Here is a 22,989-nt window from a genome sequence, read left to right on the forward strand (position 1 = left end):
AACTTGTAACTGACCCTCTTCCTCAAGGATTTTTGCTGTGTGGGCTGTAATTTTAGGTACACATAATCTCCCGGTTGTAGTTCACCATCCCTTCTCTTCCGGTCATGGAACTTCTTCATCCTTTCTTGGGATTTCTTCAACTCTTTCTTTACAATCCTCAATACCTCTTCACGGGCCAGCAACTCTTTCTCTACTTCAAAGTTCTTAGTGGTTCCAATCTCATATCGTGTGAGTGTTGGAGGTGTTCGCCCATATACCAACTCAAAGGGACTCTTCTTGGTTGAGCCTTGGTATGAGGTATTGTACCAATATTCTGCCCATGGTAAGTAATTGGCCCATCTGTTTTGCTGTTCATGGCAGTAACATCTCAAATATTGTTCCAATATCCGGTTGGTGACCTCCGTTTGCCCATCTGTTTGTGGGTGATAGGATGAACCGGCCTTCAACATGCTGCCCTGCAGTGCAAAGAGTTCCTTCCAAAACAGGCTCATGAAAATCTTATCTCTATCCGATATGATGCTTCTAGGAACTCCATGTAACCTGATTATGTTCTCCACAAATGTTTGGGCTATGGTCTTGGCGGTAAATGGATGTTGGACAGGGATGAAATGTGCATATTTGCTGAGTCTATCAACCACCACTAAGATCACTTCATAGCCCTTGCTACTTGGCAATCCTTCAATGAAATCCATGGAGATATCTTCCCAAATCTGGTTTGGAATAGGCAATGGTTGTAGTAATCCCATTGGTAGTCTAGGATCATACTTCACCTTTTGGCAAATGTCACACTCGGCCACCATGGTTTTGACATCCTTCTTCAATCCTTCCCAATAGAAGAAATGCTTGATTCTAACATATGTTCGAAACCATCCGGAGTGTCCACCTTCCTTGCTATTATGGAAGTGGGAAAGGATATCATGTCTTAGGTTTGGGACATCCGGCACATAGACATTAGACTTGTAGAAGATAAGATCATCCCGGATGCTGAAATTCTTGACTCCACCCGAAATGGCTTCCATTTTCTCCTTGATTTCTTGTGATCTAACATCCAATCTAATTGCTTCTCTAATCCGGTCCCATATCCTCCATTCTATTCCGCTGATGGCTGCACATATAAATTCCCTTTCTTCATGAAGTAACCATGGATCTTCAATAGCTTGCGGTTCTTCATGTCCTTGAATTGCTGTCCATTGTTCCTTCTTGCCATTCAACTTGAAATCCATTGTCATGGTTTCATAATTTGTGTTCACTTTTCCCACACTTTTCAGCCACACACTACCCAGGATTATGTCAAGATCAACTAGATGAATCACATGTAGATCAGCCATGATTCTTACCCCTTGAATGTTCATCTTCACTCCTTGAATAACCTCCTTGCATGTAAGCTTCTCACCGTTGGCCACCTTTACTTCAAATGGCTGAATGCTTGTAGGATGTAACCCCAACTTTGGCACAATGGTTGCATTGATAAAATTGTGGGATGATCCGCTGTCCACTAACAGTGAGACTTCATTTCTGCCGACCCATGCAAGTAGCCTCATGGTGCTTGGCTTTGGCACCCCTGTCAAGGCATTCAAGGATAATTCTGCATCACTTTCCTCCGCTTGCATTTGACTTGGCTGATTGTGGGATTGGTCTTCATCCGGGTCACTTGCTTGGCTATTTTCTGCAACTTCAATTTCTGCATCTTGGACTTCAATTAGGAACGCTTGTCCAGATTTGCACTTGTGATCTCGGCCCCATTTCTCCCCACATTTGAAGCACAATCCTTTCTTGATGAAGTCTTGGACTTCCTCCCTTGACAGCCGCTTGACTTGTGGCTGGTTGTTCTTTGGGTTGCTGCCGACTGCATCTTTGATCTTCCATGGTACTTTGGTTGGCATGGCCTTGGCTTCCCGGTTGATGGTGTCTTTGATCATTCTCCTCTCGGTTTGATAGCCATCATCTAGGATTTCTGCAATGCGCATGGCCTCTTGCATGGAGTTGGGTTGCTTCAACTTGACCTCTTTGGCAAGCCATGGCTTCAAGCCATCAATGAAAGTGCCCATCAAGGCTTCCTCCGACCAACCCGTCACCCATGTTTGCAAGTGGCGAAACTCTTCAACATAAGGCCGCACCCTTCCTTCTTGCTTGATCTTCGCCAATTGTCCATGATAATTCACAATAGGGGATGGCCCCCATTGGGTCATGAACTCCTTTACAAATGCAGTCCACCCAAGTCTCCTTCCTTCCTTTTCATAGATGGATCTCAACCATCTCCACCATTTGCTTGCTTTGTCTTCAAGATGAAAACTAGCAAGTGTGACCTTCTCCTTGTGTGGAACTTCATAGACATAGAAGAATTGTTCCACCTTGTCCATCCATTCAAAAGGATCTCCCCCACTGAATTTAGGGAAGTCTATCCTTGGTTTCCTCACTTCTCTTCTAGGCTCTCCCTCATCTTCTTCAACATCTCCATGGTGATGCATTCTCACCCTTTCTTCTCTTCTTCTCCCACTCGGTCTAGTGGCCATTCGGGGCTCTTCATCGGACTCCCTCACACTATAAGTCTCTTCATACTCCACTCCTCTTCCAAACCGGTCCACACAAACCCCAAATCCTTCCACTCTACTCCCTCTTCTTACTCTTTCACTCCTCTCCCTCACTCGGCAACCACTATGGTTGCTTGCTAACTCTTCCTCACTTCCCCTCTCTTGGTCCTGCCCATTGGCATGCGGCCAAGTCTCCTTGTTCATATTTTTTTCTCCACTCGAAATCCTCCTTTCCAACCTCTCCAAACTATGATTGGTATCCCTCCTCATTTCAGCCATGGAATGGGAGATTTCTTCCAAGGCTTTGCTGATTCGGTTGGACTGAATTTCAAGGGCTTCAAGCCTTTGGTTACCCTCGGCTTCCATGATAATTTTGATGTAGATTCAGAACAATCCTTCAAAGGTATTCAAAGGCAATGGCGCTACCTTCAAGATGATCTTCTTGTTGAAGTGATCTCTCAATGAAAGCACCAAATTGGTGGGGACCAAGTGTCGGTCATGCACTTCCCACACCAAGGGGTTTCCTCTTAGCCTTTGGCGTTGGCCTAATCAAGGTGTGCCGCCTTGACCGAATGTAGATAGCGCCAATGTAAAGGAAATAATCGGCACTTTGCTCCTCCAAACTCCAAGTATGCTCGGCTATGGATGGAGTCTTGCACTCCTCTTCGGAATCTAAAGTCTTGCTTGCCAATGAAGACAACTCATTTGAGAATGCAGAGGCATCAAAGGCAACTTTGATTCAGTTGAAAAGGAAATACAATATCTAAGGAGGGATTGATGGTTCCCTTCCTTAGCCAAATCCAAGGGGGGTTGATTTACCCTGCCTTGGCCCAAGTCCCTTAGGACCGAAATTAGGCAATAATGCCTACCCAAGCCTATGGCCGAATGCACTTACAAAGTGGCTAACTATTCAATGGTTCAAAAGTCCCTCCCCCCACTTCATTTGGCTCTATTTGTAGACTCCCTACAATGGCCTACAATGGCTTCCACTCGGCTGGCTGTTTGCATGCTATGGCAACTCCTTGGGAACTTCCTTTGCATGGCTTGCTGTCTTGATTCGGTTGCCATTTGGTTGGCTGCTTGCTTGGCTTGGCGGTGGTTGCTGGCGGTTCCTTGCTGTTGTGGCATTGGCCTGCAGTTTGGATGTTGGCGGTTTCTTGCTGTTGGCCAAGCTTTGGCTACTGCAGAGGCTGATGTTGGCTGCTGTTGGCACTTGCCTCTGCAGAAGATGGATCCTGCTGTCATGGTCCTGCGCACTGGTTTTGCCCGTGCCGCGCGCGGTCTGGCGGGCTGCGCGTTGGCATTGGCAAACCAGGCGCTGCCTTGGTTTTCCTGCGCCTGACCCTTTGGTCTGTGATCGGATCCTTTGGCTCTGTCGGTCTGGGCGCTGGGCGCATGGGCGCTGGGCGCCTGGGCGCTGGGCGTCTGGGCGCTGGGCGCTCGGCTGCTGGCCGGTTGCTGGATGTTGGCTCCCGTGCGCGCATGGACTCGGTCGGTTGGCTATTGGCGCGCTCGGGCGGTTGCTGTCTTCGGCGCATGGCACGCGCGCGCGCTGGCGCTGGCGGCCACGCGCCTGCGCGTGCCAGCGGTTGCCTGCCGTTGCCACTGGCGCGTGTGCGCGCCGGTCTTGGGCGCCAAGGGCCCGCGCGCGCTGGCGGTTGCCGGCCGTTGCTCCAGGCCTGTGCGCGCGGCGGTCTTTGGCGCCAAGGGCCCGTGCGCACGGTGCTCCTTGGGCGCGCCTGGGCAGTTGCCGCCCGTTGGTTCCCTCTAGCCCGCGCGCCTGCTGTGCCTTGGCGCGCGCGGCCCGTTGCCGTCGGTTGGCCCTCTGTGGCTTGCGCGTGCCTTGGCCTGTGCTGGGCTTGCCTTGGCCGCGCCTGTGCCCGTCCGGATATGGTTGGCTTGCTGGTGTGCGCGCGCAATGGCTTGGACCAAAGGCGTCCAATCCTTGCGTGCTGCTGGAATTTTGGCTTGGCCCTCCTGGCCAATGGCTTTGCCTTGCGCTCGGTCCTTGTGGCCTGTCGGATATCTTGGTTGCAGCGGCGCCCCAGCCGAAGGTCTGCGGCCTTGGGCGCGCCGTTGCTGTGCCCTGTCGGTGTTGGCATTGGCTCGGCCCTTGCTTGCCAAGGATGGCCGAACCTCGGTTGTGCCCCAAGGAATGAAAGAAGGCCCTTGGGCGGACATGAGCCTTGCTCTTGCTCCGCCTTGGCCTTCAAGATTTGGCTGATTTGGTGAGGTGAATTAGGAGGAACCTCACCACACGGTTCATTCCACGATTCAGTCCTCAGAGCTCTCTCATTTGGTCCATACACAGGTGAAAAACAGAATACAAATTGGCTGGCTCATTCCTTCAGAGTCCCTGATACTAGAAGGCTCCTGTATCACCAGCAACTAACTCAAATTTCCTGCTGTTCCAACCGACTAAATTTCCACCGGGCACTGCCATCTCCATTCAAATACCACCACCCATCAAATAGACCTCCACCTCCTATAGCCTTTAGAACAGCCACTTGTGGATTATGCAGCTTGGATTCCTGAAGCGAAATGATAACACATTTAGTTGCAAGTAATAGCTGCCTAACAGCTTTTTGTTTTGAGGCCATAAACAGGCCTCGTAACATTTTGCATATTAGCAAAATTAGGGGAAAGAGGGATCACAACCATCCATACAGACCATCTTACACCGTAGGCCAACATCCGTCCTATGGGGCTGAAGCCCAATCATTTCCAGTCTTCCAGGACAACTAGCAACTACTCAAAATACCCCTGATAAATGGGGTTAACAAAACAGCAGCCCCAAGCCCCATACACCCAAAGCCTAGTTAACATTGTTGATATAAAAGTCCTCATTACATTAACATAAAACGTAACACAACGTAAAACACAAGAAAATGAAAGCAACCCCACAGATGCCAGCCCAAGGTCCATTTCAAACTCGAGCCACAGGGCTTGCCATCCTGAGAATCTAGAACAGCAATCTTAGCTTCCTTTTCAGCCTCTATCTTCTTCAGTTGCGGTTCAGCCTCCTTTTCCTTGCTCCTCACAAAGATCAAGCCACATTTTCTCCCTAACCCGATCAACACTTCTGGTTCATGGGAACTGAGAATCGTCTCACCATCTACCATCTTTTTTGCAGATTTTTTTTTTTGCCTTGCTAGTCTTCTTTTTCAATATTGTTGTTGTCTTCACGGTATTGTTTAGTGCCTGAATTCTGGCACTTCATTTTGGTGGTGTCTTTGGTGAAGCTTGGCCCACTGCAGTCCCTAGTAAAACAGTGTCCAAAACCACCTTTGCTCAGCTGAAAGTCCATATCAGATCGACTCCTGCCAGGCCAACAGCTCCTGCTGGGTTACCGCAATAACAGAATTTCTCAACAAGGTATTCTCCATTCTCTTGGTCAATAAATCTATACTGCAAACTTCCAAAATCCTCTGCCTTTGAGGAGGGGACAAGACTTTCTAAGCTTCCGAGAACAGCAAGTCCACCGTCTGATGTCTAACAGTAGCAGGAGTGTATTCGCCTGGAAGGAAATCGGCCACCTGCTCATTAATGACCTGATCTACAACTGTAGATTTTTCTTGAGGACCATCAGGGTGCAGAGACAGCAGAAGATCCATTAATGCACTAGGGATGGGTTCATCAGCAGAAGGTAACTGGATGAGGCCTTCATGCCCCACAACATGCGAAGCAGGAGCAGAAAGTTGGGTGTTTGAATTAGAATTTGATTATGGGGTTTCAGGTTCCCTATACTGGTATTTTTCTCTCCAACCTGAGAATCAGGAATAACCTGATTCTCTATAACTTTAATCTGGTTCATGACATCAGGATTATCAGAAGCTTAATGCTAACACCTGAAGTAAGCTCAAATGATATTCAAATTCTCATTACCTCCATTTTGATTGCTAGCAGAATTAGGAATTTCATCTCTCTGCTTATTAGACTTATCAGAGAATTTCGATTCTTGCTGGTGGTTGATTACTTGGGCCCTATCCTTCTAGTCGCCGAAACCTTGTGCTGGATTTGCTGAGTTTCCACCAGGCCACACATCCCAGATTCCATCCCTGGGAAGCAATGGAGGTGGAGGGGGGCGACCATCTTCCACATCCCTGATCTCTACTCTAACTTCATACTGAAAGTCATCCACTGAAACATCTACGAATGGAGGGATGGAGGCTGGGTTCTTACAGAAAACAATAAGATTGACAGAGGAAAGGTCTAAGCCACAAACACTACTAAGGTCAACAGCATGTAAGATACCAGAGCAACTTATAAGAACCCTAGCATCATTAGCATTCCATTAAGGACCAGGGAAGCCAAAAAGTCTCAAAGACACGCGATCAACAAGACCATGGTAAGGCCTATTATCTCTTATGGACCAAGGCTTGATAATAAAAGAAAAGACATCAGAATTAATATAATCTTTCTTTTGAAGCTAAAAAATGCCTTGTTGACTAGGAAAAGTAACAATGGAGAGGCTCAGACTGTACATTTTAATGATCTGGTTGTGTAGGTAATACCTTGAGGCTTTAACAAGGGCAGATCTCAGCATCATCCGGGTGACTTCAACTCTATTTGTATCTAGATCTACCCTTTCTACTACTTGTCTGTGCCATGACCTGTACTTGTTATTGGCTTGCATTTACACTTGAAGGACCACTCTATCCTCTTTCAGGCTCCATTTTCCTTTTTTCTGCAGCAGCTCTCCTACACCTGGCTGTTGTAGATCCAATACCACTACAGATAAAGCAGGTTATAGCATTCATGCATTCTTCCACTACCACCATATTGGAGGGATGTGTTCAAGTCAATGCATTGAGGCACGAGCTGACAGTTAGAGTTGTTGACAGCATTAATGGAGTTATAACCTCTTCTACCTTGGCTAGGATACCATCAGGAGCTCCGGAATCCTGTGGAATATCTAATCAGCCCCCCTCTTGGTTTCTACCATGCTTTTCTAGGACCACCACTATGTTCACCCCTTGCAGCCACACCTCTTCCTCCACCTCCAAACCCTCTTCTCTTCCTCTCTCCCTTCCTCTTCCTCTTCTCTCTCCCTCCCCTTTCTTCCTAACCCAGTTCTCACATGTTACTGCATTGATTCCTGCGCTGGAATTATTCTTTTTGTTATGCAAATGTTCTGAACTGTTGGCAGGTGCAAGGTTTGTGGTGGAAGTGGACTTGAGTATTGTAACCGATGCCTTGGAACAGGGGAATACAGAGATATATTTGGTTTTCACTTTATGAAGATCAATGGAAACTCATCATAATGTTGTGAAAAAAGCAAATATCTTCAGGAGCAGTCTCTTTGTGTATGTGGCACATTTCAGAGTTATCTTGTCCCGTGCACTCTCATTGGTGTCTTCTCTCTCTTTTTTTCTACTTCAGGAAAATAGCCATTCAACAGAACTGTAAATTCTTGGATGTATTATTTTGTTTCAGCTGCTTCAAAAGATGGTATAGATCTTGTAATAGCAATGCCCATTGCGCATTGGCACTACTCGATCCCATTTTGAACCTCAAGCTGGATAGCAAAGGCTTGACAAATTGTCAGCTATCCCATATCAATGCAGATATCAGTACTATGTTTTTAACTTGTAAACTATTATGTGACCCTTGATCCTTTCAACTTTCAGCATTCTGCAGCAAATATGCAGTAAATTATATATTGCAGAATATAACAATGAGCGATTTGTTGTAACTCACACATGTTTTTAGAAAAACAGATTACAGTTGCACATGTTAAACAGAATTGATGGTCAGAATTTTCACTATTTGTTTTCTTATTAGTATTGATTAACTTTATGGATCTAGTGAAACTCCTTAGCTTGTGCAACTACAGAAGAAGAGTTTAATTTTGGGCAAATTGGTATTATAATTTGTTTGGAACCTATCGAATAGCCTGATTGGAGAGGCGAAAGAGGAAATCGCAGCCATTTCTTGTTGCCGGCCTGAAAAAATGTGGAGCGATTTTGCTTTACAGGATCATGACCATCAAAAAAATTCAGGTAGATGGGGCCTCCCAGCTAGACTCTCCTGTCTGTCCCAGCTAGGTGACCAGACCGGCGCTCAAGCTGGACAGTGAAAATTTTCTCTTTGCATCAAACCTTCAAACATTTTGGCCGCCAGTTGGTGACAAGTTGATCGTTCAGAAATTTTTGCCCGGCCCTTGAAAGGAGAATATTGAAAAGTGAGGCTGGAAGTGTTAGACGTTTGGATGTAGCTCCGACTGGCAACACAGGTTTGGGGTTCCAAGTTTAGACTCAGCCTAATATGAGGATAAACTCGGTCCTGAGTGCAATAAAACAGGAAGTACAAAAAACAAACCCACTAAGTACAATGGCTCTGCTTCCCTTGGACAGGCTGATGGCTCTCAATGGCAGCACAGATTTTCTTTTCATCTCAACAGCTTCCAGGCCCATGATTGGATTCAGCCATCATGAGTTTCCAAGTTGACTTCTAGTCAGTCTTATTTGGTATTCTCCTGCTTGTCTTTGTTATATAAACTTTTTTTTTTTAATCTCTTACCATGATCCAGTAGTTGCTCTCTCACTTTTTCGGTCACACACATTTTCATGTTGGTTGTTGTCCTTGTTAGGAGCTATTTAAAGAAAATTTTTTTGCTATATATTAAGTAATAAATTTAATTTACAGCCAAGCAAAAACTTCAATCAGTAACTTCTATTTTTGCACAAGCTAAATCTTTATATAGAAATCCCATGTTAGTCTCATGCTATGCTAGTTTTCCTCCTTTTGTTTTTTCAACTATTTTTGAAATATGATAGTATAATAAATTATAATAAATAGAAGATTTTAATAACTAAATTTTTGTTGCATATTAATAAACTTTAATGATGAGTAAGAATATTAATACTAGCATCATTAATATATGTTGCATATTGAGTAATGAATTTATATAATGGCCAAGCACATTAAAAAAAATAACTCCATATAAGCTGAATCTTTATAATTTGCACATAAGTAGCTTATAACTCATGCAATATGGGGCGTATGACTTTTTTTTTTTGCAAAGAATATATAATATAAATGATGTAAGATATACTTACACTTAATATGCTTATTTAAAGTATGTCAAAAAATAGAATTGTTTTAGATACACTTTACATATTTTCAAAGAAAAAAATTTGGTTAAATTGGTTCTCTTAAAAATAGTTTATATTTTTGAGGTTACAAGCAGAACATGAAAAAAAAATCACATGTGAATAAGGGATACAACAATACTCTCAGGATACTACCTTTTAGTATTTCTGTCTACAAGCATTTTCTTGATATTTGTTGACTTATATTAATTGGAAATTTTTTTTACTAAACAAATATTTGCTCTCTTTTAATTTCTCTTAATTAAAATTAATTTTTTATTTTCAGTATATATATATATATATATTATTTTTATTTTTATTTTTAGATGAAGGCTAAAGAGTGTGTGTGTGTGTGTGCGCGCGTGTGTGTGTGTGTGTGTTGAGTGTAAAGGAGGTATAGAAGATTAGAGAAAAATTATAGGGAAGAGGAGAAACAAAAGTAAGATGTCACTTGTACCGAGTACTACCTAAAGCAACCATAGTTGGTTTGTTGCTTTGCCTCTGGGATCCTTTACCTTTCCAAAAAAAAAAAAAAAGTTTTTTGCAAGAATATCCTTCTATAAATTCAAATTTGCGTGAATACTTTCTTCAAATTTATATTTATTTCTATACCCTCATAAAACATTGTTTTTGTATAAATGCCCTAATATAACGGTTCTTTTGACACCATTAATAAAAACTATATTTATTTTAATTAAAAATAAAATAAAATTTTGAAATTATTTTTTTGTTCTTCATCGCGATCTTTTTACATATCTATCCATTAAGAATATTTTAGTTATTTTAATTTAAAACCGTTAATTATTTAACGATGTTAGATGGCGTAGGTATATATACAAAAAATAATAAAAAAAAAAATATAGAATAGTAAAGTAAGTATTTTATGAGGATATATATATATAAATATTAATTTTGAAAAAATATTTTTGTAAAATTCGATATCGAAGGTATCCATGCAAAAACAAAAAAACAAAAAAAAACACGCGGTGGTTGGTCTCTGCCGGCGCCCGCCGGCAGCGAGTGATCCTGGCCGTCCCATGATGGGGCCGGACGGATGGATTTACTCATGGTAGGTGGGCCGTACGTACGTGCGTGCTTGCCTTTTGACTCCGTCGAGTGATCCGCTCCTCTACTCACACCCGCTTGGCATCTTCCAGGAGAACAGTTTTAGCGGAGGAGGAGAAATGGAGCCGGGAAACGATGGTGGGAGGCCAAAGGATCTGGGAGGCTCCATCCGAGTGGCGAACGTTCAAGCTCTTGCCGGCAGTGCCAAGAACTTGGAGGCTGAGATCCTCCATAGGTACCTTAGACCGGAGATAAATGGTGACGCCCTCGATGACGGTGACTCTGAAGACATTCCCATCATTGATATGAGCAGGCTCCGTGATCCCCTGTTCGAGCAAGAAGAGACCTCCAGGCTCAAATTTGCATGTGAGGAGTGGGGATTCTTCCAGGTTAGATAACTAACTAATCATGTTTCCTAATATGAATTCTATTGAAATTTATGATTGCTTACTGCTTATATGAATTTTTTTTCCAGTTTAAGTTCTTTAACATATTTGCTTTTCTTTTCTCCTTTTTCTGGGTGTTGTGAGACGAGTGCGAATTCTCTAAAAGACTAGTTATAGAAAATTCCTAGAAGTAGCGGGTGGTAGATTTCAATTAGTATCCGGGTACACAGGCATAGTTGACTTTAAGTGGGACTTAAAAAAAAAATAACAAAAGTTTCTTTGGATCCATCAAAAACTGCTGCATACCAAGGGTTGTAAGAATTCCCACCCTGCAACTTGAGTTGTAGAGGAAGAGTCTTGAGAGGGAGCTCGATGGCCATCTCTTGTCTTAACCACAATAAATGATCTCATACTCCAATGAATGAATTTCTATATATCTCACCCAGTTTCTTCTCAAATAGCAGTTTAGTGATTTTTTTTTTCGAGAAATCGGAGAGCTAAAAGCCTGACCATAAACCAAAACAAGGACAAGATCGAATTCTGATCTCTTGTATTAACACGAGAGACTTTATCAGCTTGGATGTTTCACACCCTCATACCATACACTATTTGGAGATTAGATATGGAGTATATTAACTCGAGTCTGAAAACCTCATAATTGTCTTGTCAGATTGTACACCATGTGAAATTTAGAACTTGAATGTCATCAAGATGGTCCAAGCTCCAATCTTTAGTCAAAACCGATCTAGTTATGGTTGGGCCTGAAACTTGCATTTTATTTTGAAGAACAAGATTGAGCATAGCCATATTCAGCAAATGCTGGCACAGGATTTTTGTTCCTAAAAGGTGGGATTGATCGAAGAAAATAGGTTGAACAAGTGCATTTTCGAAGAGGCTTCTTACTTTGAAATTCCCCTAACCACCACTTTATGAAGCAAGATAAACATGGCAGCTTAAGAAAACAATTCTCTTTCACTCTCTGGATTTTCTGTCTGTCTCTTTGCAAACACTCAATGCATCGCCCTCAATCCAAAGTAATGCGCTTATTTCCCAAGTGATCTTGCGGTGGATAAAGTGATAACCTGTCTCATCATCTTTGCGACGCATAGCACCTGCTAAACTAGTAATTCTTTTCCCTAAATCCATTTGTGTTTTATGTCTGTGTTGAACTTGGTGTTGCCATCTCCACGTTATTATACAATATCATGGTAATTTTGCAGCTGGTGAATCATGGAATACCTGATAAAGTGATCGAGAAAATGAGGGCAGATGTTGAGGAGTTCTTTCAGCTTCCTCCAGGAGAAAAGGAAGCAATTGCGCAGCTGCCAGGAGACCTCGAAGGCTATGGTCAAGCATTTGTTGTGTCAGATGAGCAAAAGCTTGACTGGGGTGATATGCTCTTCCTTTTTACTCAACCACCACATTTTAGGAACTTGAGACTCTGGCCTGCTCAACCTCCTACATTCAGGTAAAGCAATATTCATTGAAGAACACATACTTCCAAAGATACACTAAATGATTGCAACACTAATTCTGCAACGCGACCATAAGTTATCACAATTTAGAAAACTTGCATAATGATCAATGGTGTTTGTCTCAGTTATCTCCTAAAAAAAGAATGACTGACGGTTACTGTTCTGATTGCAAGCTGTGAATTAAAGATTTCTTCAGTGAAGAAAAGGATCCTTCTGCTCATTATATTGGGAATGTTTTCAGGGATACAATGGACAGATACTCATTGGAGCTAAAGAGAGTCGCCCATTGTCTCTTGGGATTAATGGCTAAGAACTTAGGACTTGATCCTGAAAAATTTGTCACCATATTTAAGGAGTCACAATCAATGAGGATCAATTACTACCCACCATGCCCCCAAGCTGACAAAGTACTGGGTCTCTCCCCACACTCCGATGCTGTTGGCTTGACGTTGCTCCTCCAAGTCAACCAAGTGCAAGGATTGCAGATCAAGAGAAATGGTGGATGGCTCCCAATCAAAGCACTTCCTGGTGCTTTTGTCGTTAACATGGGCGATGTCATTGAGGCAAGTATATAGAGAAAGAGTGACAATATTGAGAAGAAAACATCTCTTTATTTGTTTAAATGTTAAATAGATCATAGATATCCCTCAAGTCATACATAGTTTCATCATCTAGGAGTCTCATACTGAATATGTACTAAGGTGCAGAAAATTTTGTCAGGATGGGCTAGCAATACTGGTACAGATTAGCAAACCCATATGCAGTTCTGTAATCAAGGGTCGGATACAAGTCATATAATCATTAAGCATAGAGTCCTTGGACCAAACAATAGTAACCAAATTGATGGTCGACTGGTTTAATCATGTGCCCAAATAAATAAGGGTGCTTTTCCTCCCTATCTAATTTCTCCTTTGAAAAGTTTAAAAAGAAGTTTAATCATGCTATAATGATGGACGGAGATTAAAGTTTTCTTTGAACCAGTATAGTTCTTTTGAAAATTGAAGGTGATGAACTCTTTTAATGGGTTGCCAACTGGTTTCGTTGGTAAAGTTGCTTGAACTTGTTATCAGTTATTTAAAAACCTTTCATCTCAATGAGGGCCAAAAACCCCCTCTAGTTGTCATAAAATGTATATATATCGACTGATTCTAGTTTGATTCGTCGACAGATCTTAAGCAATGGGAAATACAAGAGCATTGAGCATAGGGCCATCATAAACAAGGAGAAGGAACGCCTTTCGATTGCTGCATTCCACAGTCCCAATATGACCACACTGGTTGGCCCACTTCCAGAGCTTGTCAAAGGGAGCAAGGAATATTACAAGACCTTGAGCTTTGAAGATTTCGTGAAACACACCTTTACTAGCAAACTTGATGGGAAGAGTGTCATCGACTGGATGAAGTTGAAGCCATAAAAGTTGTTTCAAGATGTTATAATCTTATCGAGCAAATATATTGTTAATATGTAAGATCGTCGTATGTATTTGTTTCTTCTGTTCTCCATTTAAGAGTAGGACAGCACAAATCGAACGCTCCTTATAAACAATATAATCAGCAATCTGTTGCTCTGAGGGGAGATTTCTTATGACTTTGCTGAAAATGACCTTTTTAATTAGGAAAAGAGGTTATCCCACCATTTATTAGAAAATAATTACCAATTAAGCTTGGATGATATCACCTCTTACCATCAAGGGGATGAGGGTTCAATTCCAGTTGGCTTTGCCCCCGAGGGGTGAGGTGGATATGAGGCAGCAGGCAGTGATTAGCCTCTCCTAAACATGAGAGAGAGAGTACACAAAGTAGAGGTAAGATGAAAATGTATAATTAATTATATATTTTCTCAACTTCATTACGGATTTAGTTAGCATTTCATGTAGGCAATAGATCAGATGTGAGATAAGCTGTTTCACACAATATTGCAAGATACAAGCTCCATATTTAAAGATCCTGAAAATCTACAGGCTTGTCATTCAAGTTTCCAGATACACAAATAGGATTTACAACACTGTGGTATATGGCAAGATCTAGATCCCTAATCTATTAGTCGTTTTTGATTTTGAGAGAATGAATATCTATTATTATTTGTCCTGATACCAGTGACAAACATGATTTCTCCATCAAGATTCTCGAAGTTCTTTTTCATTTGCCTTTGCCTCTCTGTTTCTGTTCAATCGCAGAGTATACATGTTGATCACCTTCTCATAGAACTTGATTTCCCTCGTTGTTTCAGAACAAATTTAGATGCAGATGCTTAGGGCTCCCGTTTAGCAAGAATGGCCTCTTTGCTATTTTCATATTCGCCATTGGATGAACACCCTATGATAGACTGGTCGACAGCATTAGCTGAGTTGTGATTCTCAAGGAAGCTGCAACTTCTTTTTTGCTGATCAAACATCCTTTCCAGGTAATTTGCATGCTCTTCAATTCTCATCTGCAGTTTCTTCTGGAACTGTGGCAGTAAACAGAAGCTGGCATCAATATAAATAGATCATGAAGAAAACATGGTATTCAGTGGCTGGAAATGAAATTTGCAGCAATTTGTCACTAGGTAATGCAAAAATTTCTGAAATGTATTCAGTGTCACCGCTAGATTCCTGACGAGAATTTGAAGCAGGCTTGCTCAAGAATGCAATGATTTAACCCATCCATTTTAAAAACTGGCTGCACATACCTCCAAATGGTCATGTAAGCTTTTTTGAACATCCATTTGCAGACGAAGTGTTTCAGAAATCTGAAGTCCTGCATACCTGTAATGAAAAAACATATTAAATCCAGAAGTCCACACAACCCAAATAGCAACATATGCTGGTACTGGAATAAGAGAAAAGACCCAAAAACATTACCCCCTAAAATTTGATAATGGCAACATATCATTATTGATTCTCTTCCCATTCTTCCCTATCATATCAAAAGAGCCCACGGTTAGTTTCTCATATGCAGCTACTCCAATAGTCCTCAAGTTTTGGGTAAGAAAGCTTACAATCTGTCCCTTCGCATTAAAAAAGTAAAATAAATAAATAAATAAATCAGACAACAAGAATGGTTCATATCTGCAATGCTGCTTTGGAATTTTAAACTCCGCAAATCTATAATATATCATTGTAGAACAGAGTGGAAAGAGGACTGTTTAAACTTCGATTGTTACAGGCTGTTACAGCTTCTCAAGGTAGTGGCTGATTGTTGCCATATAGGACATCAACACACTAGGTTAGGTGCTCTGGTTGTTGATGCCGAATTAATTAGTATGTGAAGATTATAGTCATTTGTGATAAAATTTAAGGAAGACAACTTCATATTCTAAAGTCCCAACAAAACCGATATTCCATGCTGACATCCATCGGAGATATCTTTCTGCTCTCCGTGAAAAAACATGAGCAAGGCCATGAGTGAATTTCACAGCAAATTTTCTTCCGTATCAACTTTGTCACTTATCATTATTCATCAAGTTCAACCAGAAATACCACAAAGAACTCAGCTAACATGAGAAAAGTTTTGATATACCTCCAAGGAAATTTGGCATGCACTTAGCAGTCCGATATTTCTGCAGACATGAGAGACAGACTAATCAGAAAAATCAACAGAAAAAAGAAAGGAGTGGTAAAAAACTTTTCTAAAATCCAAAATTACCTGTAGGTGGCTCTTGATGTGAAAAATTGTCAACCCTTGGGATTTCATAAGTGCTAATATTCCTTTTGGAGTTGCTTCTGCAATTAAAAACCAAAATTTCAATAGAATCATCTATCTCTACTCTTGAAATATCAAACAGAGAGGGAACTCTATAGCATCAAGGTATCCTGCTTAGGTATGGAACTGCCCATTACTCACTCATTGCCCCTCCAAGATGATTAACAGCTTCTACAAACTGTTCATGTAGTTCATGTGTCCATCTAATACGTTGTTTGCCAGTTGCTGCGCCACCAGACTGCATGCTACTATGAACTGCAGTAGTTCCAATCCGAGAATTTGAAGAGTACAACATTTCCTGAAAAAAAAAGAGAAAAGAATTACAAGCCATAACACCAGATATCAACATCTAATCAAGAAATAAAACTCTCAAAGAATTTTCAGACTTACCCCATGTTTGGATCCTCCTACTTCTCGCCATGACAAATCTGAATTATTCGCAGTACATGCATGCTCCAAGCTCGTACTTTTTGATTGCAGAATTCCAACATTATCATTATTTTGAGCTTGACAATCAGTAGGAAAGTAAATGCTGGAGGGAGCATCTGACTTTCCAGATGATTCATAATTAAAATTAGTCATTTTTCCTGCTACAGTTTGGTGAGGAAGACCCCGATGATGCCGAGGTTGCAGAAGTTGGGTGGATCCATTGAACAACTGAGAAAGCGAACTCTGGTAATTGGAGTGATGAGACTGCTGAAGAACCACTCCACCATGTGGTGCATGGTAGTAGTTGTTCATAAAATCAGGAAATGGAAAACCAGATGTTAGAGACTCAAGATATGGAGAGCGCATAACTTCTTCATTGGAAGTATATGAATTTTCTATCTGTTCCTGTGGGTTCATTCCCAAGACCAGGGAGCTTTGTAGCTGTTTTCCCACAGAACAAGAAATTCTTTTACAGGAAAAATTGATCGGACACAAATCAGAGATTACAACTAAATCAATGTTTAGGCTATGATATGTGCATAGTTCACAGACTTCTGATTCTTTCTTTCAATGATGAAGCTTCCAGGTACTCTTCTTAGGTTCTAATTCTCGAATCTAAGCATATGCAAGAGCCCCCATCCTTTAATCATAGAGTTCACAATTTTAAATTGATTATATACCCAAAATGCATGAAAACCCTTTATTCTCCATATGTGAAAGAATTTTGTATCATACTGCAAGTTTGTTAGACTTCACTATCCACAACCATCTACAATTGATTCCACGCGCCTTGTATTGTAATGTCCAGAGATAAGCAATTATCAGCCATCCTACAAATGCCTCGTCAAATATAGTACTATTTTTCTCCTGAGTCTTGTTTAGAATGGATAGCTGATTGCCATATGTCAGAGCATGTCACAAATTAATGTTCACTATGATTAGCTCAAGATGTTAAAGGTTTTATATCATGACAATTCACTTCTCACTTCATGTGATCTGATTTGTGCTTCTTAAGTTAAAGAATTCAGAATCAAGTCAAATAGCTTTCAGAACAGAACCATTTGAATCACTTGTAATTCAAGTGTTAATGTTTGAAAGGAACCTAAAGTAGGAGTATTGATTCGCAATCGCAGAGGAAATAAAGATGATAAACCTTCTACATATAGTCCAAGAAGAGAGAGAGAGAGAGAGAGAGAGAGAGAGAGAGAGAGAGAGAGAGAACGAATCGTCCTATTGAACCAGGAAAACATAAGGTCATGGTGTTCACTAGACCCACTTGGCGGCAGGGATTCCAGCAAAATTTAAAAAAAAAAACAATAAAACCAGCAAACAGATGCAGGAAAGGTGAGTGGATATGGTTTTTATTCATATTCTTTGATTCCTTCCCTCTAAGCTTCTTGAGAAAGCATGTGAATATGACAACTAACACATAAGATAATAAGAAGTGTTGAATGTGCTGCAGGCAATGTTCTGAACATTCATAGCAACAACCTGAGTTGACTCATCCCTGGGTAACAACAACTGGAGCCTAATTTCTGAGTTTCTCTCGCCTCGGAGAGTTAAAGCAATATAAACCTAAAGTACTACACTAATCAGGACCAGAATGACATAACATGTAGGAAGAATGCTCCTTTCTATATGCTTTGACACTCTGAGCATGTTCTCAATTATCTTCTAATAGACATCTGCCACTTACCAGAACAGAGTAGCAATATTATAAGTCTCTCTGACTTCAAGTTCCTAGTAATGAAAATTTTCTATAAAAAAAAGTTCCAAACAATGGAGAGCAGGGAAATTAACAGATAGAATGAAAAAGGGGGACATAAGGGGCATTGATGAAGATTGGATTTAGCTTCTACACAACTACAGTATCTCCAGGCATGACTCCTTGTGAAAATATCCATGAAGTATGCTTTCCCAATAACTATAGGTAGAACTTTAGTTTTTCTTTAAGAAAATTGTTTGACTGGAGTATAGAGGTCATGATCTAGAGTTGCAAAGACAAGAGCTAAGCTCCACAAATTGGAATCATAGTAGGAGGACCAGGTGCCTTTTTTATTCTTATTTTCTTGGCAGCATCTCTAGTTTTACCAAAACGCAATTTGTGATTTCCGATAGTCTACAGAACACACAAAAAAAAGGGTTTCTTGCATGTGTGTTGAAAATTTGACTAAACTATTCAAAGCTCATGAATTATGCTCTCACTTTAGCAACCTTTGGCAACTAGATAATTTGTCACGCCCCAAATCCGAATCATGACCGGCCGTGCTATTGCAATCTTATGCACACAATAACACAAAGCCACTTAAAATTTCATAATAAAAATAAATAGTTTCATTTACTAATGTCATAACATTATTGATGAAGTTGGAACAATACAGAGCTTCTAAAATTTGATTATTACATAACATTTTCTACTTCCTACTCCGAATAGGGTGCTGCCTGCCGATGTTCTTAAAGCCCTTTCTTTTACAAAGAAGTGAGACGCATATACAAAAACTTCGTATAGGAATATTTAAATGTTCCTCTTATTCTACAGTTACCCCAACCCTGAATAACATCAAGCTCCCTACTCCTAGTGGTCTTATTCATCTGTAGAAAAAAGTAGATAAAAAGATATGAGCTACACAGCTCAGTAAGTAACCAAGTACTATCTTATTGGATCAAGCATAATTATGCCAATGCAGTGTTTAAGAAGCTAACAGTTATGGCAAAATAAAGCATTTTATAGATGATATACACAAATCAGGTCATAAAGCAATGCATGTTCTATCAATGAAAGTTCATAAATATGAATATGCATCATATAAAATTCTTGCCATTATTCATGCTTTGAAATCCATACTTATCATTATTCATGCTTCGAAAATCGTGCTCTCAGATGGTAGTGCAGCTATGGTCACTGTTATTACCCGCGACAGGGCCGTAATATTTACCAACTACTATTACCCGTTGGCGGGGCCATATGCCGAGCTATTATAACCCGCTGGCGAGGGTTATAATCTTTGCCAACTATTATTCCCCATTGGTAGGGTCTACACCAAGCTATTATAACCCGCTGGCAAGGGTCGTATGCTGAGCTATTATAATCCGCTAGCGAGGGCCGTTTGCCGAGCTATTATAACCAGCTGGCGAGGGCCGTATATAGCAATCTGAGAGTTTATAAATTATTATTCTTTTTCTTTCATAAATCATAATCATCATAAATAGGTAGAAAAATGATAAATGGCATCATATAATTTAAAATGCATAAACATGCCTCAAATATCATTTTTCATGCAGTCTAACATAATCATAATTTCATAGCTCATACACCATCAAATATTCATGAAGGATGCTCTTTAATCAAATTCATGGATCATATGCAATCATATACTTGATCCTAATTTTGAGAAAATACATCATATCAAATACAATTTCATAATTTCATACTTACAATTAAACAGTAATTTGAAATCAATAAGATTGTGCCAGGGTTACTTACAGCAATTTGCTTTCCAATTCCTAGGTTTATGTGCTAATTCTTCAATTACCAATCATCATCATCAAATTACCTGTTAATTGCATGTTCAATTTCATTTATTTACATTCTTTCTTAATTAATCCGTTTACATCCCAACTATAGAACTCAATTTCATTCTTAGGTCCCTACCCTAGTTCAGGTCTAGGTCAGCTTCTGGTTCAGACCTGATTTAATATTTGATTCAGGTCTGATTCAGTTTCTGGCACAAGTCTGAGCCAATTTCATCTTCTGGTTTGGACCCAATAGCCTTCTATTAAGGTTTGTGCACTTTATGCCCAATTTGTTTTGAGTTCACAACTACTTAGCTTGATCGAGCCCAGTCTGATTACGGCCTACTTCGATAATTCGGCCCATGGCCATTGAGGTCCTTTCTTCCTCGGGTTTTCTAGTTTGAAATTGGATTATTGGGCTTTGAATCCAATAACCCAATTTCACATTTAAGTTCAACTATGGCCCACCTCTTTTGTTTTCTTTTCTTTTCTTTTTCTTTTCCTTCTCTCCTCCTTTCTTCTTCCTTCCCGAAGCTTCTCCCTTTCTTCTTACATTTCCACCGCGATCTCCTCCCCCTCTTCTTCTCCTCTCCTCCCATGAGGCAAGGAGGCTCGAGAGGGACGAGCAACGGCTGACGGCGCTCGGCGGCCGGCTCGCAGCCGTGCCTGCAGTCGTGCCCGTGGACGTGCCCGGGGCCGCTTCGGCGGCCCGTGGCCGCGTCGGCGTCCGGCATCCCACAGCCCGCGGCCGAGCCGGGCGGTGCCTGTGGCCGAGGGTTGGATGCCGACGACGATAGGTACATCTCTCCTCTCTCTATCTCTGATTCTTCTTTTTTTTAGTTTTGTTAACATGAGGTAAAAATAAAACAGGGGTTAGAGTTACCTTGCTCCGGAGAGAAGCTGCGGCTACTTTCTCCGACGGCACCAGTTGGGGGTTCGGAAAAGCCTATCCCCAGGAGAAACAAGAAGAAAGAGGCTCTGTGAGGCAGGAGACGAGATTTGGAGTCCCCCTTTCTTCTCTCTGTTGTTTTATAAGGCGATGCACCACAATCGTGGCCCGCTCACCCCCGCGATGCTCGCGGCGGTTGAGCGGAATCCGCGGCCACTCAAGAGGCCGCGGAGTTGCTGCGACATCTTCGCCCTCGTAACGCACGCTGGAGTCAGCTGGGCCTGTCGGCTTCAGGCCTTTTTGGGGGCCTATTCTTACATAATTAGAGATCAATAACAACATAAAATATCTTCAGATATATGGTAAAAACTGGTTAATGTTTAAATATCATTTCTTATTAAGATTATGATGTCAAGTACAATGATGACATCTCCTAAGCTAGTTCTGACCAGTCAGATCATTGACAATATTAATTAATAAACCATTAATAACTTAACATACCAAATGTAGGATAGGACAAATGTATTTTTCATTTTACATGGATATCCCAAAAAAGAGAGCATCACCCCTTTGGCTAATCTTACCATTTGTATTGTCAGCAAAAAGCAAGAGTGCCATTAATACACTCCTCACACAGAACTAGTAAAGCATAATTTTAGGACATTAGTACGTCAATAACAGCGATAGTGTCTAAGAACTAATATCACCTCTGGTGTCATGTGCGAAACAATTCAACAGGAAGTCCTCCTTTCATTACAAAGTTCCTTTAAAAGTGTCATGTAAACCAAAATTAAAGATTTTTAGGACTGCAGTGGGGCAACAAAGTAGATAGCTGACTCTAATTGCATAGATTAGAACATTTGAATTAGAAATTCTTGCACAAGACAACCCAATTTTAACAAATAAAATAAAAGTTACCTGAGATTTTAGTTAAAATAGTTATTTCGATATTCATCTACTATTCGAAATGTTGGTAAACTATCTCCTCTTCTTGCTTTTGTACCAATTTCTTCAGACTTCAACTAGATTCTTATTTTCAATGGTATCCCTACCGACTTCGAAGTCATCAGTTTGACTCTAACAAGTAAGGTATATCACAAAGAAAGATGCTAAAGAGAAGCACAGTGAAGAGATCTACAGCATTACCTGATCCACCAAGCACCACCTTACCAACAATGAAATTTGTACTGGATCCCAATTGAAATAAATAATCGAAAAATGGGAGCAAGTGAAGAAACAAATAAATAATCGCATCCAACCATACGTGGTTTGCAACTAAATAAGTTATAACCCTTTCTCGTCAGTATTAAAAGAAAAAAAAAAAAAACTTTGAAAGAATATCCCTTCTCATTAAGGATCACAAAACCCTGCCTCCTCTACAGCATTGGCAAAAACGTCCTAGCGTGATCGAATAAATAAGAATTGGAAAAGATTAATAACACCTCAATAGAATCACATGAAAGAAAACCGAAAAAGATCTTGTAAGAGAATGTCCTAAGATAATTACTTTTAAGAGCAGTACCAAAGAGAGATACTCACAAAGAAACCCCTTGAGAGACCCATCCACATGCCGCTTCTGTTTTCTGTTTAAATCTAGAGAGAGCACATCTTATATATTTATCCATCTTCTCCCTCATCTATTAATTTTTCTTTATCCTGATCCAAGAGAAGAAATTGCCCACCATTTCTCTTTTCTCTCTTCTGCTGCTCGCAATTGCATGCCAAAGCATAAACCCTGGGTCGAGAGAATATCCGGCGAGAAAATCAAAAAGGGATTTTTGCGCGAACAACCCTGATAGGTTTTGTAATTAATAAACACGCAAACGTCGCTATTTACATTTGCCCCGTGTACGTTTCTGTATTCGGCGTTTAGTCCTTTCTATTATTCGTTGTAACGTAAATAATTTGAAGTTAAAAAGAGTTA

The 22,989-nt window shown here is 40.9% G+C and overlaps 3 protein-coding genes across 15 annotated transcripts in view; 2 read left to right on the forward strand and 1 right to left on the reverse strand.

Annotated features, from left to right (window-relative positions):
- ENA (DnaJ/Hsp40 cysteine-rich domain superfamily protein) overlaps nt 1-8,274 on the forward strand; it is a 46,885-nt gene extending 38,611 nt beyond the window's left edge. For 4 of the 10 annotated variants that reach the window (XM_089929748.1, XM_089929749.1, XM_026803164.4 and 1 more), the window contains one exon: nt 7,681-8,274. In XM_089929748.1, coding sequence (XP_089785874.1) covers nt 7,681-7,772 — 92 coding nt within the window. In that variant the 3' untranslated portion in view covers nt 7,773-8,274. The other 6 variants (XM_089929747.1, XM_089929746.1, XR_016399955.1 and 3 more) reach the window with 5 other exon arrangements.
- A 2,446-nt stretch (nt 8,275-10,720) lies between these two features.
- On the forward strand, nt 10,721-14,121 carry LOC103703558 (S-norcoclaurine synthase 1-like). Its single transcript, XM_008786451.5, has 4 exons — nt 10,721-11,079; nt 12,297-12,544; nt 12,793-13,114; nt 13,720-14,121. The coding sequence occupies exons 1-4, from the start codon at nt 10,810-10,812 to the stop codon at nt 13,963-13,965; spliced, it is 1,086 nt and encodes a 361-aa protein (XP_008784673.4). The 5' UTR covers nt 10,721-10,809; the 3' UTR covers nt 13,966-14,121.
- A 237-nt stretch (nt 14,122-14,358) lies between these two features.
- LOC103703556 (myb family transcription factor RLI1-like) lies at nt 14,359-22,860 on the reverse strand. 4 transcript variants are annotated; one of them, XM_088718813.2, is made up of 9 exons: nt 22,605-22,795; nt 21,060-21,373; nt 16,625-16,930; nt 16,376-16,532; nt 16,178-16,254; nt 16,052-16,091; nt 15,394-15,448; nt 15,222-15,297; nt 14,359-14,999 (listed from the first exon to the last, which is right to left on the reverse strand). In XM_088718813.2, the coding sequence occupies exons 3-9, from the start codon at nt 16,814-16,816 to the stop codon at nt 14,802-14,804; spliced, it is 795 nt and encodes a 264-aa protein (XP_088574939.1). In that variant the 5' UTR covers nt 16,817-16,930; nt 21,060-21,373; nt 22,605-22,795; the 3' UTR covers nt 14,359-14,801. The 4 variants fall into 4 exon arrangements, with proteins under 4 accessions (XP_088574939.1, XP_008784669.3, XP_038975189.2 ...); XM_008786447.5 differs by lacking the exon at nt 21,060-21,373 and having other exon boundaries at nt 22,605-22,860; XM_039119261.3 differs by lacking the exon at nt 21,060-21,373 and having other exon boundaries at nt 16,625-16,927; nt 22,605-22,771.
- Nucleotides 22,861-22,989: the final 129 nt, after the last annotated feature.

The sequence above is a fragment of the Phoenix dactylifera genome, chromosome 3 (genome assembly GCF_051530095.1).
Source record: "Phoenix dactylifera cultivar Ajwa chromosome 3, Ajwa_hap1_PhDact_Kaust_v1.1, whole genome shotgun sequence".
In the NCBI taxonomy this organism is placed as follows: Eukaryota; Viridiplantae; Streptophyta; class Magnoliopsida; order Arecales; family Arecaceae; genus Phoenix; species Phoenix dactylifera.